Source organism: Vidua chalybeata, chromosome 10, assembly GCF_026979565.1.
Source record: "Vidua chalybeata isolate OUT-0048 chromosome 10, bVidCha1 merged haplotype, whole genome shotgun sequence".
NCBI classification, from domain to species: domain Eukaryota; kingdom Metazoa; phylum Chordata; class Aves; order Passeriformes; family Viduidae; genus Vidua; species Vidua chalybeata.
Window position 1 is genome coordinate 3,513,824 of NC_071539.1, and position 21,552 is coordinate 3,535,375.

The 21,552-nt window shown below is 45.4% G+C and overlaps 1 protein-coding gene and 1 long non-coding RNA gene across 3 annotated transcripts in view; one reads left to right on the plus strand and one right to left on the minus strand.

The window, feature by feature from the left end:
* The window catches only part of GOLIM4 (golgi integral membrane protein 4), a 29,553-nt gene extending 22,152 nt beyond the window's left edge, over positions 1-7,401 (minus strand). For both annotated transcript variants that reach the window (XM_053952239.1, XM_053952238.1), the window contains exon 1: positions 7,143-7,401. In XM_053952239.1, the coding sequence (XP_053808214.1) occupies positions 7,143-7,329 (187 nt within the window). In that variant the 5' untranslated portion in view covers positions 7,330-7,401. The remainder of the gene's footprint in view (positions 1-7,142) is intronic.
* A 5,185-nt stretch (positions 7,402-12,586) lies between these two features.
* On the plus strand, positions 12,587-19,849 carry LOC128792703 (uncharacterized). Its single transcript, XR_008432524.1, has 3 exons — positions 12,587-12,665; positions 12,949-13,029; positions 19,756-19,849. It is a non-coding gene; the product is annotated as an uncharacterized LOC128792703 (long non-coding RNA).
* Positions 19,850-21,552: the final 1,703 nt, after the last annotated feature.

A 21,552-nucleotide genomic window follows, 5' to 3' on the forward strand; every position in this document is an offset into this window, starting at 1 on the left:
GATGTAAGGTAAGTTGGGACAGAAGGAAGGATTTCTCATGTTCAAAGAGTAAACTGTAATAGCTGCTGCTAAAAATAAGTTGGAGAAGGGGTATTAAATGTGATTAAATATTTAATCCCTCACAGATAGGCTTCAGACCTGACTTTTATCAGGAAGGAGATCATGTTTCCAGAAATTATTTCCAGTGCACTCCACAAAAGGTTTCTCCCAACCCTTGGTACCATGGGTGGGATCAGCATTGCTGTTTTCTATACACCAGTAGATGATAAAGGATTTGGGATTTTTTTGGAGTGATGATAAATGCAAACAGTTCAAACAAAACCTGGGTAATGATTTTAGACTAAAATTAGCAGAAAAACACAAACATTGATAAAAGCTGCAGAGACAACAGTTTTCTTCTCTGGGTTAAACAGTTAAATCTCGGGTTAAAACAGTTAAATCAACGCTCAGCTCCAGGAAACAAGGGCCTGTTCTTTCTCTCAAACAGTGTTTTACACTTTTTTTCAGTTTTATGAAGGTTTAGTGATTGTACCTACATGGTGTCAGGATGTATACAAATACCTATATTCAGAAATCAGTAAAAAACACAGCTTGAATAAAAAAGCCCAATCTGTAGATCCAGAAATCAGGAATTTGAGTTAGCGATCCATTTTTTGACTGAAAATGGCTTAGTTGAGTGTGGTGGTGTGGATAGGAGCAGGCTCCTTACTCTGCCCTCTAGGAGCTCAGGCAGGCCATCCTTCTCTCATCATGTTTGTAATTAAGCCCTGAAAATGACTGCCAAACTCTGGGATCAGACACACCTCAGGAAAATAAGATAGCAACTATTTTCAGGTACTTTAGGGGAGGGGGAAAATGCAGAGGACGAGGTGGAGCAATTGCAGTTTCTTCTATTGATTATTTAAAAATACATAACAGAAAATCTCAGGGGGTTGGGCTGGGCTAAGTGACCACAAAAAGATCAGAAGTGCATCCAGCTCACAAGAGCCTTCCTTAAACAAGGACAGCACCAAAGAGGTTGAATTCCTCAAGTGCTCACCTCAGGCTCTGACATGACTAGAAATTCACACCCCTGAATCCTGAAAATCCCAAGAAAAATCACCCAACGAAGGATTCAGCTTTAATTACTTGTAGAGCTCATTTTTATCCCAGTAATCTGATTTATTTAGCTTTCATTACCATCAAACCTCAAAGCAGCACCTGACTTTCAGCAGGGCAGATGAAATGACTTTTTCCCTGCAAGGATTCCATTCCAACAGGAGCAAAGTGAACTCTGTTAGCCACAAATTGCTGGCAATATCCTCACCAGCACATCAGAGATGCTATAATGGGCACTCACATCTCCGAGAGGGTGGAAGCCTTCCTCATAAGCTGCCCCACCCAAACTCACAGGCTGACAAGCAAACAGCCAGCCCAGTGAGACAATGTGCTTGGAACATCATTTTTAAGGCTCAGGAATTCAGTCAGGCAGGAATAGGAGTGTCCAAGAAGCCAGAATGCAAACTCACCACCATCAACCCATCCTGCCTCCCCTCCTGCTGCCCCAGCTCCGAAGTGCCCACTCAGCTCCACCAGTGACAAGCTTTAGGAGGCTTTAATCACCATCAGTAACAAATATTTGGATCTATTTTGCATCACGTTGGTACCAAGACTTGTGTGAAACTGGGGAGGGGGAACACCAAAGCCCAGGGAACAAACCCACCCCATTAGCTCATTCTGCTCAGCATTCCTGCAGGCTGCCCTGTGATCCTCAGCTCCAGCTGGGGTGCGGAGGGAATGCTGCAGCTCTGGTAGAAATTTATCCTGGAATTGGTGTGTCCACAAGGAAAGAGCACTTGGCCATGGGTTACATGTAAATATGGGCACGTGCTCAATTTATATTTCAAGTCAGAATTCAGCTGCTGGACGTGGAAATTCTGCTATGGACCTGGAAAGAAACTTCCCTGAGTTCACTGATCTGAACAGAGCTCCAGCACCTTTTCTGCACTTGGGTTATGAGCAAAAGCTAGATGATTCCAGATAACCCAAAATCTTGAGCTGCAAAACAGACACATATCTATCTAGTTGATACATACTTATATGTGTATGCAAATGCATATCTATATATAAATATACATTACACCATATACCTCTTCCATACTAAAATTCTGCACAATTTCAAGTATTTCAAGTTTTTAAGGTATTTAGAATATTAAATATCAATTGAAAATGTGAATGCAGGTTAAAAAAAATATGAATGGAGGTAAAAAAAATGGAGCCAGGTGTTCAGAGGAGGTTACAAACCAAAGCTTTCTATTTCAGGAAGCCAGGTAGCAGAATTTGGGATGCTGCACTTGCCATTTCAGGGGAAGCACACACAGAACCAACCTCTCCTCTTACAGTGCTACCAGGGATCTCTCAGACAGCAACAGAACAATCAAAGTGGTGCAGTGTTATGTGCAACCTGAAAGTCACAGGAATGACAGGAATTCAGGACTTAGTAGGAAGAACAGCCAAACACAGGAGCTGCAGTAGATGCAGCTCTACTTGTCTGATGCATGTGAAAAATAAGCCACTAAAAGTTGTGCTGGTTTTTCCCAGCCCTGCCAAGTCAAGGTGCAAGTTTAAGGCACTGTTAAGGAGGGATGTAATAGTGAAGTACACCCAGAACTGTGTGATGGCAGAGCAGCTTTGGCATCTGTGCAGTTTGCATGCAGGTATGATAAATATTAACCACTAAGGTGACACAGAACTGTGATCTAGTACTGCAGTGCATTGTGCAATTCCACACTCATGAAGCCACCATAGATCTGACCAACCCCCAGCAGGAGCCTTCCTTTGGGACAAGTGGCACAAGAGGCACAGAGCAATCTACATTTGCTTTACAGACAGTGCTTTCCAGCACTGGACCAGAAACCTTTGAGGAAATCCACACCTTGGCCACAGCAGGGATAACTCTCAAGCCCAGAGTCCTGCTGGGCTGGCTGCCAAGATCACAGGACAGTCTCAGCCTGCACAGAGATTGCACAAGATCAGACTCTGACAGGAAGAGCAGAAAAAGTTAAGGCAATAAGAGGCACTAACTGCAGGCTGTTATTAGGATTAGGGATTAAAACAGATTAAACAGATTAAAATAGGACACAAGGGGTTACTTAACACCCAGAGGATGAGAAGACAGAAGCTGCAAGGGCTAAAAAGATGTCTGTAGATCCTTTCAATCCTGCAGCTGTCACAGGTACAATCAGGCTCACCTGCAGCTCTCAGTGTGGTTCTATTCTAGCAACTGAAGCTTGTTCCTGTATGGCCAACAGTTCAAGACTTTAGTTTGACACAGTTTTAAATTTCATTAAAATCTCATTTCATTAATAAATTTCATTTAAAGCTCATTGAAAGGAGGCAAAGAGCATCAAGTTTTGCTTTTATAACTTTAAGAAATACTAAGTAAGATTATCTCCATGCTTCAAATGTATATAGTGCTCAGAGAATGAGACTTTAAAATAATCAGCTTACTGGGAAGATCATCTTCTCTATGAAAGACCTTATAGACAACAATGACTTCAGGTTTTCTCAGCAGTCAAAAAATTTTGTGTTATCTCTGAATTTAGCCCCTGGTATTCCCTTTGTGGATTACAGAAGCAGCCCTACTTTCTCCATGCCCAGCAGAACTTTGATAGAGAAAAATGCCAAAGTTTGACACTCTTCTACAAAAATCTTCTGCAATCTGATCCTCTAAAGGGGGCAAGTTTAAGATCCCAGCTTTTCCAACCCAGTTACTGTGTTTCCCAGGTCTGCCACCCTTCCCTTTGTACCCTGGGCTCACTTCTCAGCAGAGTGGCTGAAGCTGTGAACACCAGGGAGAGCAGAACTCCCCAAACCCACGGCCACGTGCAGCTCTCTTCAGATCAGGTGTGTGTGTTAAATGATTCTGAGATTCTTCCTGCCCCATTTCCCAGTGATCTGTGCATTCTGCCTTGATATTTTCCCACATATTCCCAGGAGATTGAGCCTCCTCCAGGTGTTGCTGTGTTTGAGCAAAACAAGGCAATGAAAAAGATAAAAATCTAAGACAGCTGGCTTTTCATGGAAAAACAGAAAGAACAGCTCATTCGGGCACGAAGAACTGGCAAGTACCAAAAAGAAGGTTGTTATTACCCAAATAGGTGAAGAAACCCCATAAAAACATGGAAAGCAGTAGAGGGGACAGCAGGAAGTGAAGGGAGCTGCACTCTGAGCTACAGCTGAGGATCTTGATTCAGATTTTGGGCAGACCAAAGGCATTCAGGTCCTAAACTGCCACTGTGTCCATAAACTCAGGAGCGTCCATGAACCTCAGGCATTTCACAAATGGACTCGAGTTTCACTCACAAGCCCTGACAGGGGAGCTCCCAAGCTCCTCTGTGTGCAGTCAGGAAAGTGACTGCCTTTGCAGGCTCCAGGAGTCACAACAAAACCCTACAAAAAGTCAGACAACAGGTGATACTTCAGTGCCCTCCAAGAGATTCACTCCAGTCAGACTTCCAGGGGCACAGCCAGCCTGCCACAGTACAGCCTCAGCATTCTCAAAAACACTACTTTTAGAAGTTGCCTTTTAATTTTTGTAGTTTATATGTAAACCTATAAAAGCCTCCTGATGAAATGGTTGTTCAGGAAACAGAAGTCCAAGGAATCCTTTTCTGTTCAGCTTTCAAGTCTTATTCAATCACCCAGGAGAGCTGTGAACACCAAGAAATCAATCCCTGCGGCTGCAGCACCCTCCTTTCCTTTAACTTTGCCCTTTAACTGGTTAAAAGGTTTCAGAGTGCTTCCATCATATTTCAGGCCCCAAAGTTATCTCCATTCCAGGATCCATAGAGAAACTGGTTATGCTGCATGGAAAAGATAAGCTGCATTACTTTACCAATGCAATACTTTGATTTTATTGTTCTCATAAAGCAATAATCTCAAAGAATAATCTTTGGACAGCCAAGAGATGTAGCTCAGATATTCATAGAGGGGGCTTTTTTTTTAAAAATTTGGCAACGGGGACATTGTTGATTTAAAATCCAGGTCACTTAAAATCAAAAGTTCGAAGTGCAGTCAAATACTGCACCTGCAAACTGGAAGTGCTGTCAGCATTTTATGTTGTTTCCAAGTCTCTGCTTAAAGAAAATTCCCTCCTGTTGTTCCATAACTAAGAGTTAAATAGGACAGGCTCAGGAATGGGTTTGGTGGTGGCTATCACCAGTCAGCTTGTGTCTCTCCAGGTGAGCTGGGCACAGGCTCTGAATTCTCTGTGCTCTCCTTACTAACAAACTCCTGCTGCAAAAATCCAGGTGATTGTGCAGGGGAGGCCATTGCAGAAAGACATGGAAGAAAAGTTTATTTCCCAGATCCTCTGGAGTCCTCAGGAATATAACTTCCCTTTACTTTAGTGGATATTAGGCAGCTAGGGGCTCTGCTGCATTTAGTATTTCTCTGGGCTCTCACCCTCTTAGGTGAAACAGCTACTTCCAGAGCACAAGAAAATTTAAATAATTATTTTTATTGTTACATTTTATTTTCTCTTGTATTCTGTGACATAATTGCCAGTGATTATTTTTTTTAAACAGGGTTTACTGCTGCCACACTTGGGATAGATAAATTCTCCTGCTTAATGGGCTTGATACACTGGCATGGATCCCAGAACCATGTGAGTTTATTGCATGGATCATCAAATCTATTAATGTTACCAGATCCTGGTCCATGTCTCACATTTCCCATTGATACACTGAAACAAGCAAGAGAATTACAGAAAATGCAGCTCCCACAATTGCCTGCTGCTTCCATGAACACCCTTGGACAGACGGTGGCTACTCAAAATCATGTTCCAAGCATGGAAAGTTCAACCCAGCAGTCCAGACCTCACATATCTGATCCAGAGAATCTCCCCTCTGTGGCAGGACAAAGTCTGTTGCTCACTCCTCTTTGGCAAAGCCAGAGCAACAGAAAAAGCCAACTTGTCAAATTTTAGCTTGAGAACAAGATACTCCTGTGTCCTCTGCTGGCCAATGCACAGCCTTAGCAGGAGTAGCCCTTTAGCCATCTGCCACACACCCCCTTCCCAGCCAACCCTTTACACCTTTTCTGTGACTAAAATGAAGGCTTCTGGCAAAGAGCTCCCTGGTATTACCTGGAAATGACCTGAAATTGAAATACTAAGAGAGAGTGGTGTCAGCTGGTGACTGAACACGTTGAAGGAAGCAATCACTGTAAGAATCTAACAGCATAAACCCAACTCTGCGCTCTCTGCACACGAACTGTGTGCTGCCAGGCATGCTTTGATGGCTGAGGAACACCCTGAAGTTTAGTGCTGCTACAGCAGATCCCTCTGATTCTTCTTTGATGCTATTTTGAGAAAGAAGCCTTGAAAGCTGGCTCTGGGCTTTGTGCTGACCTGATAACCTTGCACCTGACAATTAGAGAGGTGCTGAGGTCTTTCACTTCCCAGACCACTGATGTGTCAGGTATATCCCTGCTCCTTTGCTTCTGATTTCTTGGCATGCAGATGTCAGACACGGACAACTTTTCATCTTCAACTACAGGACCCACATCTGCTGCAACCTTAAACCAAGGACCTGTATTTATGTGGCACCTTCAAGCCAAGAAATTCAAAGTTATTCCAAAAGTAATAGAACTGCCTTACCAAAGTAACTTACTTGAACTTTACTTTTAAATCACCCTTGAAAACCACTTTATTAGAATACTCCTCTCCTCCACCCTGGAGCTTTTTAAGGTTTATGCTGCCCAGGAGCTGCAGATGGATGCTCAACATAAAACCCTGCAAGACAAGGGCTTTTTTTTTGTGGGGCTTCCCCCAAAAAAACCCCACACTGGACACAGTCTGCACTGCACGCCTGCCTTTCTCAAGGAATCGCCAAGTGATGTGCAGTCCTTTGGGAATAAGAGTCGCTAGAGGATGTGCGGGAGGGCATGAGAGCTCTCTAGGAACGCACAGCCCCTCACCCTGACCTCGGCGGGGCTGCGGTCCCAGCGCGGGGAGGGAGACCCTACAACCGCACAGGCTGGAGGAGGAGAAGGGGGAGAAGGAGCCAAACTTTGAGAGAGGTTGGACAGCCGGAGGAGGAGGAGGAGGGTGTTCTGCCAGCCGTGAGGAAGGGCAGCAGAGGCTCCTGCCGAGGGAGTACCTTGTAACTGAGCCGAGAGCGACTCCTGATGCTGCTGGTACTTGAGCGCCGTGGCCTCAGCCTTCCTCAGCTGGCCCTGCAGCTCGTAGTAGAGCATCGCCCCGTACAGGAACCCGAACACCACGGTCAGCAGCAGCAGCGTCTGGAAAATCCGCTTCTGTTTCCGGGAGCACATCCCGTTGCCCATGTCCCCGGCGGGGTCCCGAGGGCCCCCGCCCGTCACGGCTCAGCAGCGGGCGGGAGGAGGCGGCATCGGAGGCCCCGGCAGGAGCAGGAGGAGGAGGAGGAGGAGGAGGAGGAGGAGGAGGAGGAGGAGGAGGAGGAAGGGAAGGAGGGACGGCGGAGGCGGGGCCGGCCCAGCGTTTCAGCCCCTGGGCACGGCCGCGGCGCCCGGGGCGGTCTCTGCGCTGCGGGCAGCAGCGGGGCCCATGCCGGGGATGCTGCGCGTCGCTGCGGCCGTGTGCCGGTCCCTGCGGCCGGGGGAAGCTGCGGGGAACAAAGGCAGGTCCCCGCACTGACGTGTCCGCGCTCGGCCGCGGCTCCCCCGCCGCGGGATCCCCGAAGGAAGTCCCGCTCCGGGCGCGGCCTCATTGGGTCGGGCCGCGGGGCTCTGCCCTCCCTCCGGAGCGCATTGGGTGCCCGCCGCGTCCGTCCGCGGCGGGCCGCGCTTCCCGCCCGCCCCTCCAGCCTCCGGCTCCGGCTCCGCATCTCCTCATCCCCTCAAACATTCATCCCCTCAGCCCTGCATCACCGCATCCCCTCAGCCCCGCATCCCCTCAACCACTCATCCCCTCAGCCCCTCATCCCCTCAACCACTCAGCCCCTCAGCCCTGCATCACCGCATCCCCTCAGCCCCGCATCCCCTCAACCACTCATCCCCTCATCCCCTCAGCCCTGCATCCCCTCAGCCCTGCATCCCCTCAGCCCTGCATCCCCTCAACCACTCATCCCCTCAGCCCTGCATCCCCTCAGCCCTGCATCCCCTCAGCCCTGCATCCCCTCAGCCCTGCATCCCCTCAACCACTCATCCCCTCAGCCCCGCATCCCCTCAACCACTCATCCCCTCAGCCCCTCAGCCCTGCATCCCCACATCCCCTCATCCCCTCAACCACTCATCCCCTCAGCCCTGCATCGCCGTATCCCCGCATCCCCTCAAACTCTCATCCCCTCATCTCCCATCCCCGCATCCCCCGGTGCGGGGCCGCCTCGGGAGCGGGGCTCGGTGATGAGCGGGGCTGTGACAGCGGGGCTGTGACAGCAGGGCTGTGACAGAGGGGGTGACAGCGGGGCTGTGACAGCAGGGCTGTGGCAGAGGGGGTGACAGCGGGGGTGACAGGCACTGCGTGCCCCAGTGGCACCGCCGGGACCGTCTGGGGCTCAGGGGCACCGGGAAGGCAAAGCCCCAAAGAGCGTCTTGTAGCCAAGCCCCTGAGGTGTTCACGGAATCCCAGGATGGTTTGGGTTGGGAGGGACCGTAAAGATCACCCAATGCCACCCCTGCCATGGCAGGGACACCTCCCACTGTCCCAGGTGCTCCAATTCCCAGTGTCCAGCCTGGCCTTGGGCACTGCCAGGGATCCAGGGGCAGCCACAGCTGCTCTGGGAATTCAGCACAGCCCCTCCTCACCCTCACAAGGAGGAATTCCTCCCCAGTATCCCATCTAAACGTACGTCATCCCAATATCCCATCTAAACCTACTCATCACATTAATCTATTTTTTCAGGGCTTGTTGGCTGCACTTTGTTCTGGGTGTTGATTGTCACAGCCTTCACTGTCCTTGGCCTTTTCTTGCCCCAGAGCCCAGCCCAGGCCACTGGTGCATCTCAGGTCAGGCTCCCAAAAATGTGCCATCCTAATTCAGTGCTCCCAAATCCCCCTGTGGTGCTGAAAAACGTGTCATGTATACTTCATCAGCATAAATTCAGACTTAGCCTAAATACAGCTCCCTCTCCTAGTGTATTTTATTACAGGGCAAACAAAACCCAACCAACTCTCAAGCTAAAATAAAAGAATAAGCAGAAGAAAATCAAATTAATATGCCAAAGTTATTTTTTCCTAACTATATTTAACTCATAAATCCTTCTTTTCCATAGGCATTATTCTGGCCTTAATAGAAAAACATCAAAGGAGCTTACAAAATTCTTATTCAAATATTCTGCATATTCCAGTAATTAATGGCATTCAGTACCACAAGCTAATATGATTTCTACATGTATTTCAAATATCTGTTTGATATATTTTCATTTAATGGAATCCCTTGCTCTCATTTGAGGACCAAAGTGTTTGAAATCATGGGTTAGACACCCAGGAAGGAACTGTAATTGCTTTGAAACAGTGATGATTAAAAAAAGAATCATGACCTTTTCCCTTGTCTTTAGGAAATTTCCTGGGGTACTCAAAGCTACATTTAAAATCTTTTCTTCCAACTATGCGTGTTTAAAGTTGAGGTATTTTCATGCTGGTTTAGAGTATCCATTTCTTTCACAAAAATATTTCCAGGAAGTTCCTTAGTATTACCCAAGCTCCAGATCCCCTCCCTCTAGCAAACTCCTTCCGAGCTGTCCTGTGCTTTTTCCATTTCCAGGCTCTTCAGGCTGAGCTCTGCTGAGTAAAATGAGATAATTCTTCATTTTTGGACTGAGACTTTCAAATCACTGGGGGTGATTTATACTTCAGCATTACAGCTCTTCAAATTATTTATTTTTTTGTGTTTCCACTTGTTGCTTATATCACCACTCATAAAACCAATCTGTGTCTTCAGTTTTGATTACTTTGCACTGGAGAACAATTGGCTGACATTTTAAAATGTTTAAAATGATAAAATGTAAATTTAAAAGGACACCAAACCCACAGTGTTATTCAATATCTATTCTAAATACATTTAATTGATTACGGTGTAAATATACTTTAACTGCTGGTAGAAATTGGCAATATCATTAACAAATGCTAGGGGAAAAAAAAAGCAAATTACTATCTCATTTTGTTTAATCAAATATTACTCATAGTCAGTAGCTGCTAGTGAAAGATCTCTTCAGCTCGTGTAAATTGCGATTCTCCATGAACAAACCAATTAAAGTTGAAATGAGGAATTTATTGGGAGCAAGGGACTATTATGCAAAGCTATTAGGCAAATTTGAATTGGAAGTCCCAAAATAGAAAGGTTTGGACCTAAAAGAGGCTGTAATATATTAAAAAGCATTAAATTAGTTGCTAGGAGAGAAATGTAACTTGGCCTAATCTCTGGATACGTTACTGATCTAATCAGAGAGATGAGGGATGAGTGGTTTCCAGCATGGGCAGCTGGGAGGCTGCAGAGGGAATTCGTGGCAGGAATTCACACAGAGCCATTTATCAGCTCTGCCTTCATCTCCTGCCCACGGGAGGCTTGTGCAACCCAGCTGCTGGGACTTTGTGCTGCCCAGCGCCAGCCGTTGGCCACAGATTGGCCAATTCCATCCCGGTCAACCAAGGAATGTTGAGCAAAATGAAGTTCCTCTAAGTTGTGAGAAATGTATAAATTATCACCCTGTAAGTTCCTCTCCATGTACTCAGACCTGGGTAACTGACAACCTGATCAGGGGAGAGATGTCAGAAAAATCCCATTTCCTTCGGACACAGGTTCTCATCATCAACCACAAGATGTGGGAAGTGCACCCCTCTGTAATTTGGACACCACAGAACTATGGTTTTTGGTTTGCTTGTTTCCTTTGTTTATTTTCCTCCTCATAAGATAATTTTCTTGTATTTTCTGTCACTTTTTTTCACTAAACTCGATGCCACAATTATTACATCTCTAATAAAAATGATCATTGAACAGCTTTGAGTTTTTCCAGAATGGTGTAATGAGCACAGCAGCCTAACAGATCAGGCAGCAGGTCTTTTATTTATTTTTATTTTATTTAAACCTTCCCTGTCAATGGATCATGGATCCCAAGCGATGGAAATGCATGGTGCAGGTTGTCCCACACAAGTCACAGAACATTTCTTTGGCTGCCAGAAGTTAAGGAATGTCCTGGCAAGGCATCTGTTGTTACCTCTCCAGCTACAAAGTACATTCCAGCTGCAGAAGTTTAACCTTTTTGCCCAGTGGCTAAAGCTTACTGAGACATACAAAGATTGTTTTAACATGCAGTGTCATCTCTTAGCGATCGGGAGCTGCAGGAATAAAAAGATTGGACTTGAAGATGTGAATTCTCCTGGGAAAATTGAATTTACCCCTGCTTGAGGTCATAGTTTGTGACATTGGGGGAAGTCAGGATTTTTATAGCTGAGCTGTGTCTGAGGGTCCAGCTTGAGTAATCAGTTCAACTCTGTTTGCTGATGTCCAGATTGGAGGTGACAACAGGAGGGCTGTGTTTTAATACAGAAAGTTCTGTGCTATTTAATATTCTGGGGGAATTAATATTCTGGGGGAATTAATATTCTGGGGGAAAAAATCATTAAGCATAAGGTCCAAACTGGACACTCCAAGGTATCAGAACTTTGACATTTATCTTCTGGTGCCCCCAGTTCTGCATGTGGAATAGGAGATGATGATTGACTTTTACTTCATGGATGCACATAAAGACACCGTTTTGTAAATCCTTCAGCATTCATGGTAGGAATGGGGATGAAACACTGATGAGAAAATTGTGGGGTGGTACAAGGAGTAATTTAAACATTTCCCTACTGAGAAATGTGAGAACTGTGGTTCCTGGTGGAAATGACTGAGGAGGCTACACTGGGACTTTATCTTGTTTCCTGACTTAAAACAGTCTTGTCATTTTACTGGCTCAAAACCATTATCCTTTGTGAATAATTTATGCAGGTAAGTAGATGCATTCAAATGTACAGCTGTCGTGGCAGGACTTGGAAGTAGTGCAGCTGTATTTGCCACGGAGCTACAAATTCTCTTTGCTGCAATTACATGCAGGATGCATTTGAAATGGCCATACATGACTTTGTGTCACTGCCATGCAGTCACCACAGCTGAAATTCAGTGCATCCCCTGCTGGAGCCATTAGTTGCATTTCAAGGCAGAACAGCTTCTAAGGAACACTGAAATTTGATCAGCCTTTTGCTGCAATCCCCAGAGAAAAAAAACCCTTCTCATGCCATTACATGCTCCATTGTTCTTAACGTGACAGCTTGCATAAAAACAGTAGTAAACACTTAAAGAGTAGGATCCCATGTCTTTTAAACAGTGAATTGACTTTAAACAGTGATCAGGTGATCCACCTGGTGAGAAATTCGCAATTGGAAACCCCTGTTCCTGAGGAACAAAAAAGAAAAATACTAAGGATTGAATGCTAATGATAATCTGGATACTCCTACAATTAAGGGGCAGGATATTTGAGTCTTTAGGCACTGATCTAAGGGCACATTTTGTGCATTTTCACAGGGATCTGTTTGTATTTTGCTTCTGTGTGTTTTTTTGATTCTGCAGATCCCTCTGAACCAGTGAGTGAAATACAAACAACAACTCGGGCTGCCCCAGGATGAGCAACTGCACATCACAGCCCTGGGGCCGTGCCTGCAGCCAGGTGGGAATGGGAGGGAAAAATCCCAAACTGGGGGGAAAAATCCCAAATGGGAGGAAAAATCCCTGGTTCCTGGGGGAGCACCAGGCAGGTGTGAGGACACGGGAGCCTGGTGGGCTCTCTGTGCCTGGAGTGTTGGGGAATTCTCTGTCCTGTCTGCAAGGGAAGGGGCTGCCCCACGCTGCTGTTCCAAAGGACAGCAGTTGCATTCTGCTTTTTATGAGTTAGAGGAAATTGTTGAGCTTGGGAAGGCTGACTGCAGACATTGTTTCTCTCTCATACACAGGATAATCTCCAGTGATTACTTTTTCCTGGTGCATTTCCCGTTGGGCTGTCCAGAGGCCGTGGCAGATGCAGGAGTAAATAGGTCAGTGACTTTTGAATTATTCCATCCCCTGCTTTTTCCATTCCTGTCACACTTATCCACTTCTTTTTCACAGTCTTTGTTTTTCCAGCACCTGAATAAAAGCCAGGGTCTGATATCCCACAGCTGTAAAGCTGCCTGGCTTTCCAGAAATCCCATCTTCATAATTGTTTACATTATCATTGCACTGTAAGATAGTGAGTGATGAACTAATGTACATTCCTTGATGTTTATGTCTGGGATGTCCTTGTGACTTTTAAAGGATCTAAAATAGAGACTTTCAAATGGAGTTTGAAAACCCTTACTTTGTCAAGTTAATTTGAGGAGAGGAAAAAAACTGCTCAGGAGTTTATGTTTAAAATCCAGACAAATGTAGATAAAGAATTTTAAATGAGCTTAAAATGAACTCAGGACTTCAACAGCCATATCCACATTCATTTTCATGGGACTATTTTATCTGTTAGTGATATTATCGTGGCCTGGCAGACTCAGAAACAGAAGCTGTTTATCCAGTCAATTACAGGGTTATCCCCAAATAGTAGTTTTAATTTAATTTGAGTTACTGACTTCTAGCCTCTTGCTATTCACCAGGAAAATGTGTGCAGGCTTTTTTCCCAAAACTGTCTTTCCTAATTGTTAGTCTTGGAAGGGCTTTGCTGCTACATTACCATCTAAAATTAGTTCCAGTCCAAAGGAATTCTACATATTTGTTTGGGAACGTATAAGAGTATGGAGGAGTGGAGAAAAGGGCTGAATTTGAGAAAGACCCGCTGAAAAATCTCAATCTCTTCTGAAAGATATCCAAAATTACTTCAGTCCTATTAGTGAGAATTACTCTTGACTACTTCCTGTTGAAAGAACTATTGTGATTTATTTGCTACCAAAGCCTCATTTGAGGCATTCTCTTATTTCCTGGAAGATGAATGGCTGCTGGCAGCTCTCAGTCACTGCTACATGAGTTTTCCTCACAGCTTTCCCTGTTTCCCAGCTCCCTGGTCTGTCTGGGATCGGGATGTTCCTGCAGAGGTCAGGTTAGTTATGCACATGAGTGAGGATGAATGACAAAGCAAAGAACCTCTAAGGACTCGAATGATGAAGGTCCTAAAAGAAATAATTAACGGCTGTACCAGTCAGGCTCCTGAACCAGCTGTAGAAACCACCCTGGAAATTGATCCTTTTTTGCCCGTGAAAAAACATAACTTGGCTTTGGCTTGGATCCATCCAGCACTGTAAGGAGAGGGAAAAAAGATCCCGTGAGCTGTTTGTTTTTGTAGTTATTAAAACCGATGAGCTCAGAGTTTGGAAATGCTGCAGAAAAAACAACAAAAAAAAATGTTGGGGGAGAGAAGACCTGGAGCAGAGCAAGGGGAATCCACACGCAGGGTGGAGAGGGAATGTTGGATATCGGTGCCACCTAGTGGGAATTCTCCAGAAGATCGAGGAGAGCTGCTGCTTTTCACCCTAAAAAAAAAAAATCTCACAGAGAAATAAAGAAATCATTGATGATGGTGTGGGCGCTCAGCAGCGTCATTAAGTAAGGCTGGGAGTGTGTGAGATGGAGGCTACAGGTGCTGCATGGAAAAAGTAAAGTTAATGAAATCTCTGGTACAGCTCCTTACAAGGGGACTGTGTCTTTTAGAGTCAGGTAACAAAAAAACCCTAACACTGCTCAGTGGGTCAGGGGAGCTCTTTGCCTGTGGAATTTTGCCCTGGAAAGTTTGGGGAGGGGGTCGAGACAGTGCACATGCAGGATTTATTAACCATACCTGGGCTGAAGTGCTTGGAGGCAGTGGAGCTCATAAAGTTTTACAAGCATTTACACAGCACATTTACATTGTGAATAAAGAAGTGCTACAGCTGCTGGTAAGAACCTCTGCACAGAGTTACTGCCTTGTAAATAATGAGCCTTGAGAGCAAAATCTGCTCACCTACAGTATCAGACATTCTTGTGCTCTGGCCCTGATGATGAACAGTCCCTGAGAGCCACGAAGTCCAGCTCAGGGCATGCCTTCTCTTGTTAGATTGAAAAAAAAAAAACTTCATTTCCTTAGGAAATGATGTTGCAATCAGACAAGGGTGTTGTGTTTGTGTGTTGTTCACTTTCAAACCTTGCAGTTCATTGTTTAACTCGAGCAGATTTACCAGAGGGCAGCAATCTCAGATATGACATTCCTGAAAGTTTCATGGAAATAAGTGTCCAGGTAGAGGAGAGTCAACCAGTGGGAAAAGTACCATCAACTGGCCCCTAATAACATGGAAAAATACTTAATTCATGCTGCTAGCACAGAAAAAAGCTACCATTACTTTTCATAGTAAACTATAAACCACAAGATTTTCAAATATAAGCTTCTGCCGGAAGGATTTATTTAGGCAAAAGCAACAGAAAAGTGGTCGTGAAAGAGGAATGTGAGTGGGACTGGGGCATTGAGCAGCAGCAGGGGATTCACTCCTGATTCCAGCCTGCAGTGGGATCCCAGCACACTGCCTGGCACCCTGGCACCTCTGAGTGCCACAAGGATTCTCAGCTGGAATGCATTTAGGTCGCGGCAGAAGCCCAAAGTGTTTGCCGAACGTGGCTGGCCCTTGCTGTTTGATAGCAGAGGAGCCTGGTGCACTCTGAGCACGTTCTTGCTGTTTGCCTCTCGCTCTGCTTTAAATGTGAGATCACCTTGTGTCCAGGGGGGCTCAGAACTGCACTGTGTGACTGCCAGAAGGGACTCAGTAAAAGGGGATGGCAATTCACAGAGTGCCAGGAGAAACAAAAAGGAATGGAATGAACTCCTGATCCCTGTGCTGCCCCTGGGACACCTTTGCCTCTCTTGTCTCTGGGCTCAAAGGGACCCTCCCTTCCTGCCCATTTCATGTGGAAAGAGGAGGATTTGTTTCATGGGCAGCTGGCCTTGCACCCGTGGGGATCAAAGATGGGTTTGCAGGAGCTCAGGCCAATCCTTGAGGAGGAGAGGGAGAGAGGAAGAGACCCCAGAAGCCTGGTGATGCAGATCCAGAATCCCAGAATGGTTTGGGTTGGAAAGGACCTTAAAGCCCATCCAGTCCCACCCCCTGCACCTTCCACTATCCTAGCCTGCTCCAAGCCCCCTCCAGCCTGGCCTGGAACACTTCCAGGGATGGGGCATCCACGATCAGTGGGGACAGTCACTTGTTTCAGCAAATAATTCAAAACCCACCGCATCAGGCTGTGGAAACCTGATCCTCTGTGGCTTCTCTTTGGATATTTTATGCTTTTTTGGAGTGCCATTTTTGCTGACCCGCTCCAGGGCTGGGACATGAGACTTTGAAGAGGAACTGTAAATGTTATTTCTCGCATGTTGTTTATTATCTTCAAAAGGAATCTCCTTTTCAAACAGCCCCACGGAAGTTCCTGCATTTAAAAATAGCAACCCTAAAGGGCTTCAATTTTCCTTTGGGCTTAGCTTCTTCCAGATTGCATGAGTCAAGGAAAAGCCTGAACATACAGGGAGGAAGTGACATAGACATATTGCTCATGATGAGAGCACTCAATAAATGGGAAACAGAAATTTGGCAGGGGCAGTATGGAAGATTAAAATACATCTGGACTAGAGCTGTGGTATTCCAAGGGGTGAACTAACCAAAACAATTGGAAATCAAAATGCATTATTGGATATTTTAACATTCAAATGCCAGCAACGAGGAGAGGGAATTTGCCACATTTTGATAAAATAGGGTTTTATTATGGTGAGCTTTCTGCAGTGGCTCAGGTAAACTTCCTGGTTGCTTAAAATTTACTTGTTTTATCTCTAAAGAGGCTGAAAGAATGGAGAAAGCTGCTGCAGCAAAGCAATAGAGCTTTTGAGTTCATGTAGGACTGTTAGGAAGAGCTGATGATTTTTCTCCAGTTTCAGATGGTAGAAATCTCCAAATCTAAAGGTAAAATAATTGCTGACCTCTTACCTTTAAGAATGATTGATTCAAAGTGCAAATCCTAACCAAATCAAGTAAGAACTATGTTCACCTAAGGGTTGCAGTTCTGAGAATTGCTATTTAATGTGTATTATGTGCAAAATAAAACAAGGGCTGGAATTCCTACAGACACTTTTCTGAGTGACACCCTCGTTCTGTTAAAGCCAACATCAGGTTATTGACTCCAGCATACTCCAAAATTCACTTTTACTTTCTTTTCCCTTCACAATTTAAGAGGTGATTGCTTTATTTTGACTTGACTCATAACCTGAGGCATGACTAACGCTGATGTGCAGCGATAAAACTTCCTGTTAGGGTAAATCCCAAGAAACTCCAGCAACTTTATTGTCAATTTGGACTCCTACCAATGCTACAGTGGAGGATTTTTTTCATTTTTATTTCCACAGTAAAAGTAAGAGGCCCCAGCTGAAAGATGACAGCCAGGCTGCATTTTAGAGCAGTTTGGGTCCAGAGCCAGACCTGTATTCTGCAGCCTGAACCTTTTTCTAATTAAAATACACTTGATCTACTGTTAGAGTGTTGGAGAGCTTTTGAAGTCAGACTCCCTCTTTTCCACGTTTGCAGGGTGTTTTGAGAAAAGAAGGTTGTCTCTGCTTTGGGACACATAAATGGGGCTTGGTTAATAGATGAGAGTAAGCACAGCGTAGATGAGGTTGGAAACTTCTTATTCCACTTTGATGTGTCCATCCTAAACCCCTGAATTTTTACAGCATTTATCACTATGGTATTTGGTGATATATCAGGTTTAAGAGCAGGCTTGCTGTCTTTTTTTCCCCCCTCAGCTCAGTCTCCACTGTCTTTTTAGAGCTCTCTTCACATGTTTCAGTGCAAATTTTGAAACTTGTTCAAGAAGTAGGTTTTATATGATTTTCTCAAGGCATGAAGCCTCAGGATCAGTCAGGATTATCCATCCTCTTTGTCACTTATAACCAAATTTGCCAGTATTTATCTAGAAATACCAAAGGCACATGGCCTCATCTGAAGCAGTTTTTTTAAATGGAAGATAAATTTCCATTTTTTTTCCCAGTAGGAATTACAATATCTAGGACACTCTTCTTGAAACGGGTTCCTTTCCTTATTTGAAGGGAAGAACTAAACCTCTGACTTTAACAAGCCTCACACTGTTAGCAATGTGCTTTTTAGAGCTCACTCCAAAGCCTGTGCAGATATAACATGATATTTGATATATTTATGTGAATGCAACACACAGCTGAAAACTTCAGGGTTCTCAGAAGCTGGGTGACACTCCTGAGTGTCCCTTCTTGGGAAAACAGCTGTTCTATAAGAGCAAGAGTTGGTTTACACTTGATGTTGGGCATATTAACCTCAGAGGATGCTCTACATCAGCCTCATTTGGGTTGAGGGCTCCCCTGGATCCCTGGAAGTGTCCAAATCCAGGCTGGATGGGGCTTGGAGCAGCCTGGAGCAGTGGAAGGTGTCCCTGCCCAGGCAGGGGTGGAGCTGGACGGACTTTAAGGTTTCTTCCAGCCCAAACCATTCTGGGATTCTGTGACAAACCTGTAAGTGGCAGATGTCCAACACTCTCAGTCAGCGCAGGAATTCCTCTGGCAATAACAAACATCCTTTAAGGTGCCAAAGCTGTTACCACTGGTCACAGCTCCTGCATGTAAACATAAAAAACTGCAGAGTGCAAAGCCACAGACTAGTGATCATCCTTGGGGGTTTTCTTCACTCACAAAACTGTGCAGTTCAGCCTGGGTAGAGCAGTCCCTTATAACAGGAAACTTTGCCCAAGAGATCTGGCCATGGCTCTTGAAATCCCTGGAAATCTCTTCAGTACTGCCTGGGCCCCAAATGCTCTCATTATAAACCAGATCCAGAACGTGCATCCAAGCTTTCTATCCTGTTTCCATGCCATACTGCTTTGTTGGGACACCAATTAAATTCCTTTCAACACAAATTCTCCTTGACTACAAGAAACATTGCCTGGGACCCTGCCTTTAAAAACAGCCAAGCAGAGGAGGCTCTGTGCTCAGACCCAGCAGTCAGGCCTTTGTGATCTGAGCTGCTTTCCACACCAACATCTCCTCTGGGGATGGATAACACCTTCCTCAAAGGTGACACGTGGAAGTTACAGAGCTCTTTGAATCAGGGGAAGGGAGAGTTCAGCCAGGGACTCTCCACACTTTCTGGGCACAGAAAGAAGCTGTGGCTGCCCCTGGATCCCTGGAGGTGCCCAAGGCTGGGCTGGATGGGGTTTGGAGCAGCCTGGGATGGTGGAAGCTGTCCCTGCCCATGGCAGGGGGTGGAACAGGGTCTTTAAGCCCTTCCAACTCAAACCATTCTGTGATTCTTTTCTATGGTCCTAAGACTAAAATATTCCAGACCCTGGGGTTCTGACTGTTTTGGATACCTTGTAGAAAAGTCTTGTTGTCATCCCAGTGGGGGCTGCACTGTAAATCTCCATTTATTTTAGGTTGGGGGAAGAGTTTCTTCCTTCAAATAATGAGCTGCTTTTACTGAAACGACCAACCAGGAATGTGCTCCTGCCAATTTAAGTTATTTTCCTTTGCACCTAAAGATTGAGTCTGGAAATTTTTTTTTGATGTTTTACTTTGATCATACTACTTCTCTGTCCAATATCTTATAAATTCCTTTTGCCTTGAAGTTTATGTGGACTTTACTTTGAGACCGTATTTACCCCTGAGATCAGGACTCTGCAGTTGAATGGAATTTGGAAAAGGGATTAGAAAATACAGGGTAAAATGTTCAGTAAAGAGCTTTTAACTGCTGTCTCTCCATCCCTAGAGCCCCTCCAGAAGTGGCCAACAATGCTGATACCACTGAAGAGGATGATGAGGGAAACAAGGAGAGAAACAAAAGGAAGAGGCAAAGAGGCTGATTGATGATCCCCAGCTCATTAGTAATCTCTTTAAAAATAGGGCAGCACACCAAAAATTCCTCACTCCAAGCTCCCTGGTGTGTCATATTTTAATTTTTTTTTTAAGTTCCTCCTAGAATGCAGCTGCCTTCTGGACAAAGGCCACCTACCTTTTGCCACATTTTAGGTTTCTGATTCCTATTCATCAGCAAGAAGCTTCTCCAAGCTTTTTTAGGAACCTTCATGTGGATTGAGGACTGTGTGACCTTTAACTTCATCTTTCCGTGACAATAAGCACTGCAAAAGTAAACGACTGGAGCACATTTGTGACAGTATTTGCAGAAAAAAATCCAGCAAATCCTTCTGGGGTTCTTAGTAGCATCTCACATGCTGAATAACAATTAAGCCCTTTGAAGTGAGTACATAATCGTTTTTGGGGGTTTTTCAATGAAATATGACTTCATGTTTTAGACATGGCAGGGAAGCCTCTGTATGCAAATCACCTTGTGCTGATGAGGTTTTGTTTTACTTTTTAATGAGGGGAGAAATGCTGACTGAAGTGGAGCCGTGTTCTACATTAAAAAGGAGCATTATATTTGTTAGCCAAATTTAACACCTTGTAACAAGAACATCCAGTGACAGAAATATTTCTTGCAAGTGCAGCCTGGTGGGAAAATGCTGAGGTGTTCTGGCTCTCAATTTGCACAGCAGAATTCTACCTTCTGCGGGTATGGGCACTGTCAGGATGGGGTGGTTGCTCCTAAAACTATTCAGGTGTGGCCCCCAGTGTTCAATTTATATTATTTTTATCCGTTACATTATTTTTATCCCAGTCTAGGGATGGCACTGGCACCTGAACCTCTCAGCAAACACAGAGGCTGGAACCAAGTGGGAGTTGGTCTTCCCTCCCACAAGTGACAGGATGAGAGGAAACAGCCTCAAGTTGCACGAGGGGAGGTTTAAACTCAATATTAGGGAAAATTTCTTCATGGAAAGAGTTGTCAGGCAGTGGAGCAGGCTGCCCAGAGCAGTGGTGGAGTCACCATCCCTGGAAATGTTTGAAGACTGTGTGGATGTGGCACCTGGGGACAGGGTTTAATGGTGAGCATGGTGGTGATGCTGGGCTGGCACTGGACTTGATGACCTCAGAGGTCTTTTCCGACCTTAAAGATTCCATGGCTTTGTGGTCCTTGCCTGGAAGAAACTTCTCCAGTCCACCTGGTGCTCCTCTCTGACACAAGGGGGTGTTTTACGTTTTATTCTCTTCTCTGCCATTCAGGCAGAGTCAGTTTGAGATTTTTTTTTTCTTCCTCTTCTTTCTTCTCTCCTTGTTCGATGATCTTTAACCCTGAATTATTTATATTTCTCTCCTATTTACACTCTGATGTTCCTCAGCAGCAGCAGCCCGTGCTGGGTAACGCTGAGAACTTCGGTTTATGTGGCTGCTCAGCGGTGACATTTCAGACCCAATGCAGGGCCAGCACCTTGGATGTTGCTCCTGCGGGGAGCAGGAATCTCACAGGCGCCCTTCAGCCCCGAATTCCAGCTCCAGAGGAGGTGGGAAGGTGGGACCGGGCGCTTTCCTGCCATCCCCGCGCCCGGTGCCTTTTCGGGATGCGACCGCCAGGTGACACCAGATCCCTGATGCTGGGAGACATCCCGGGAATTTGCGCACATCCCGGCCATTCGCACTTTTCCGGCCATTCCCGCACATCCCGGCCATT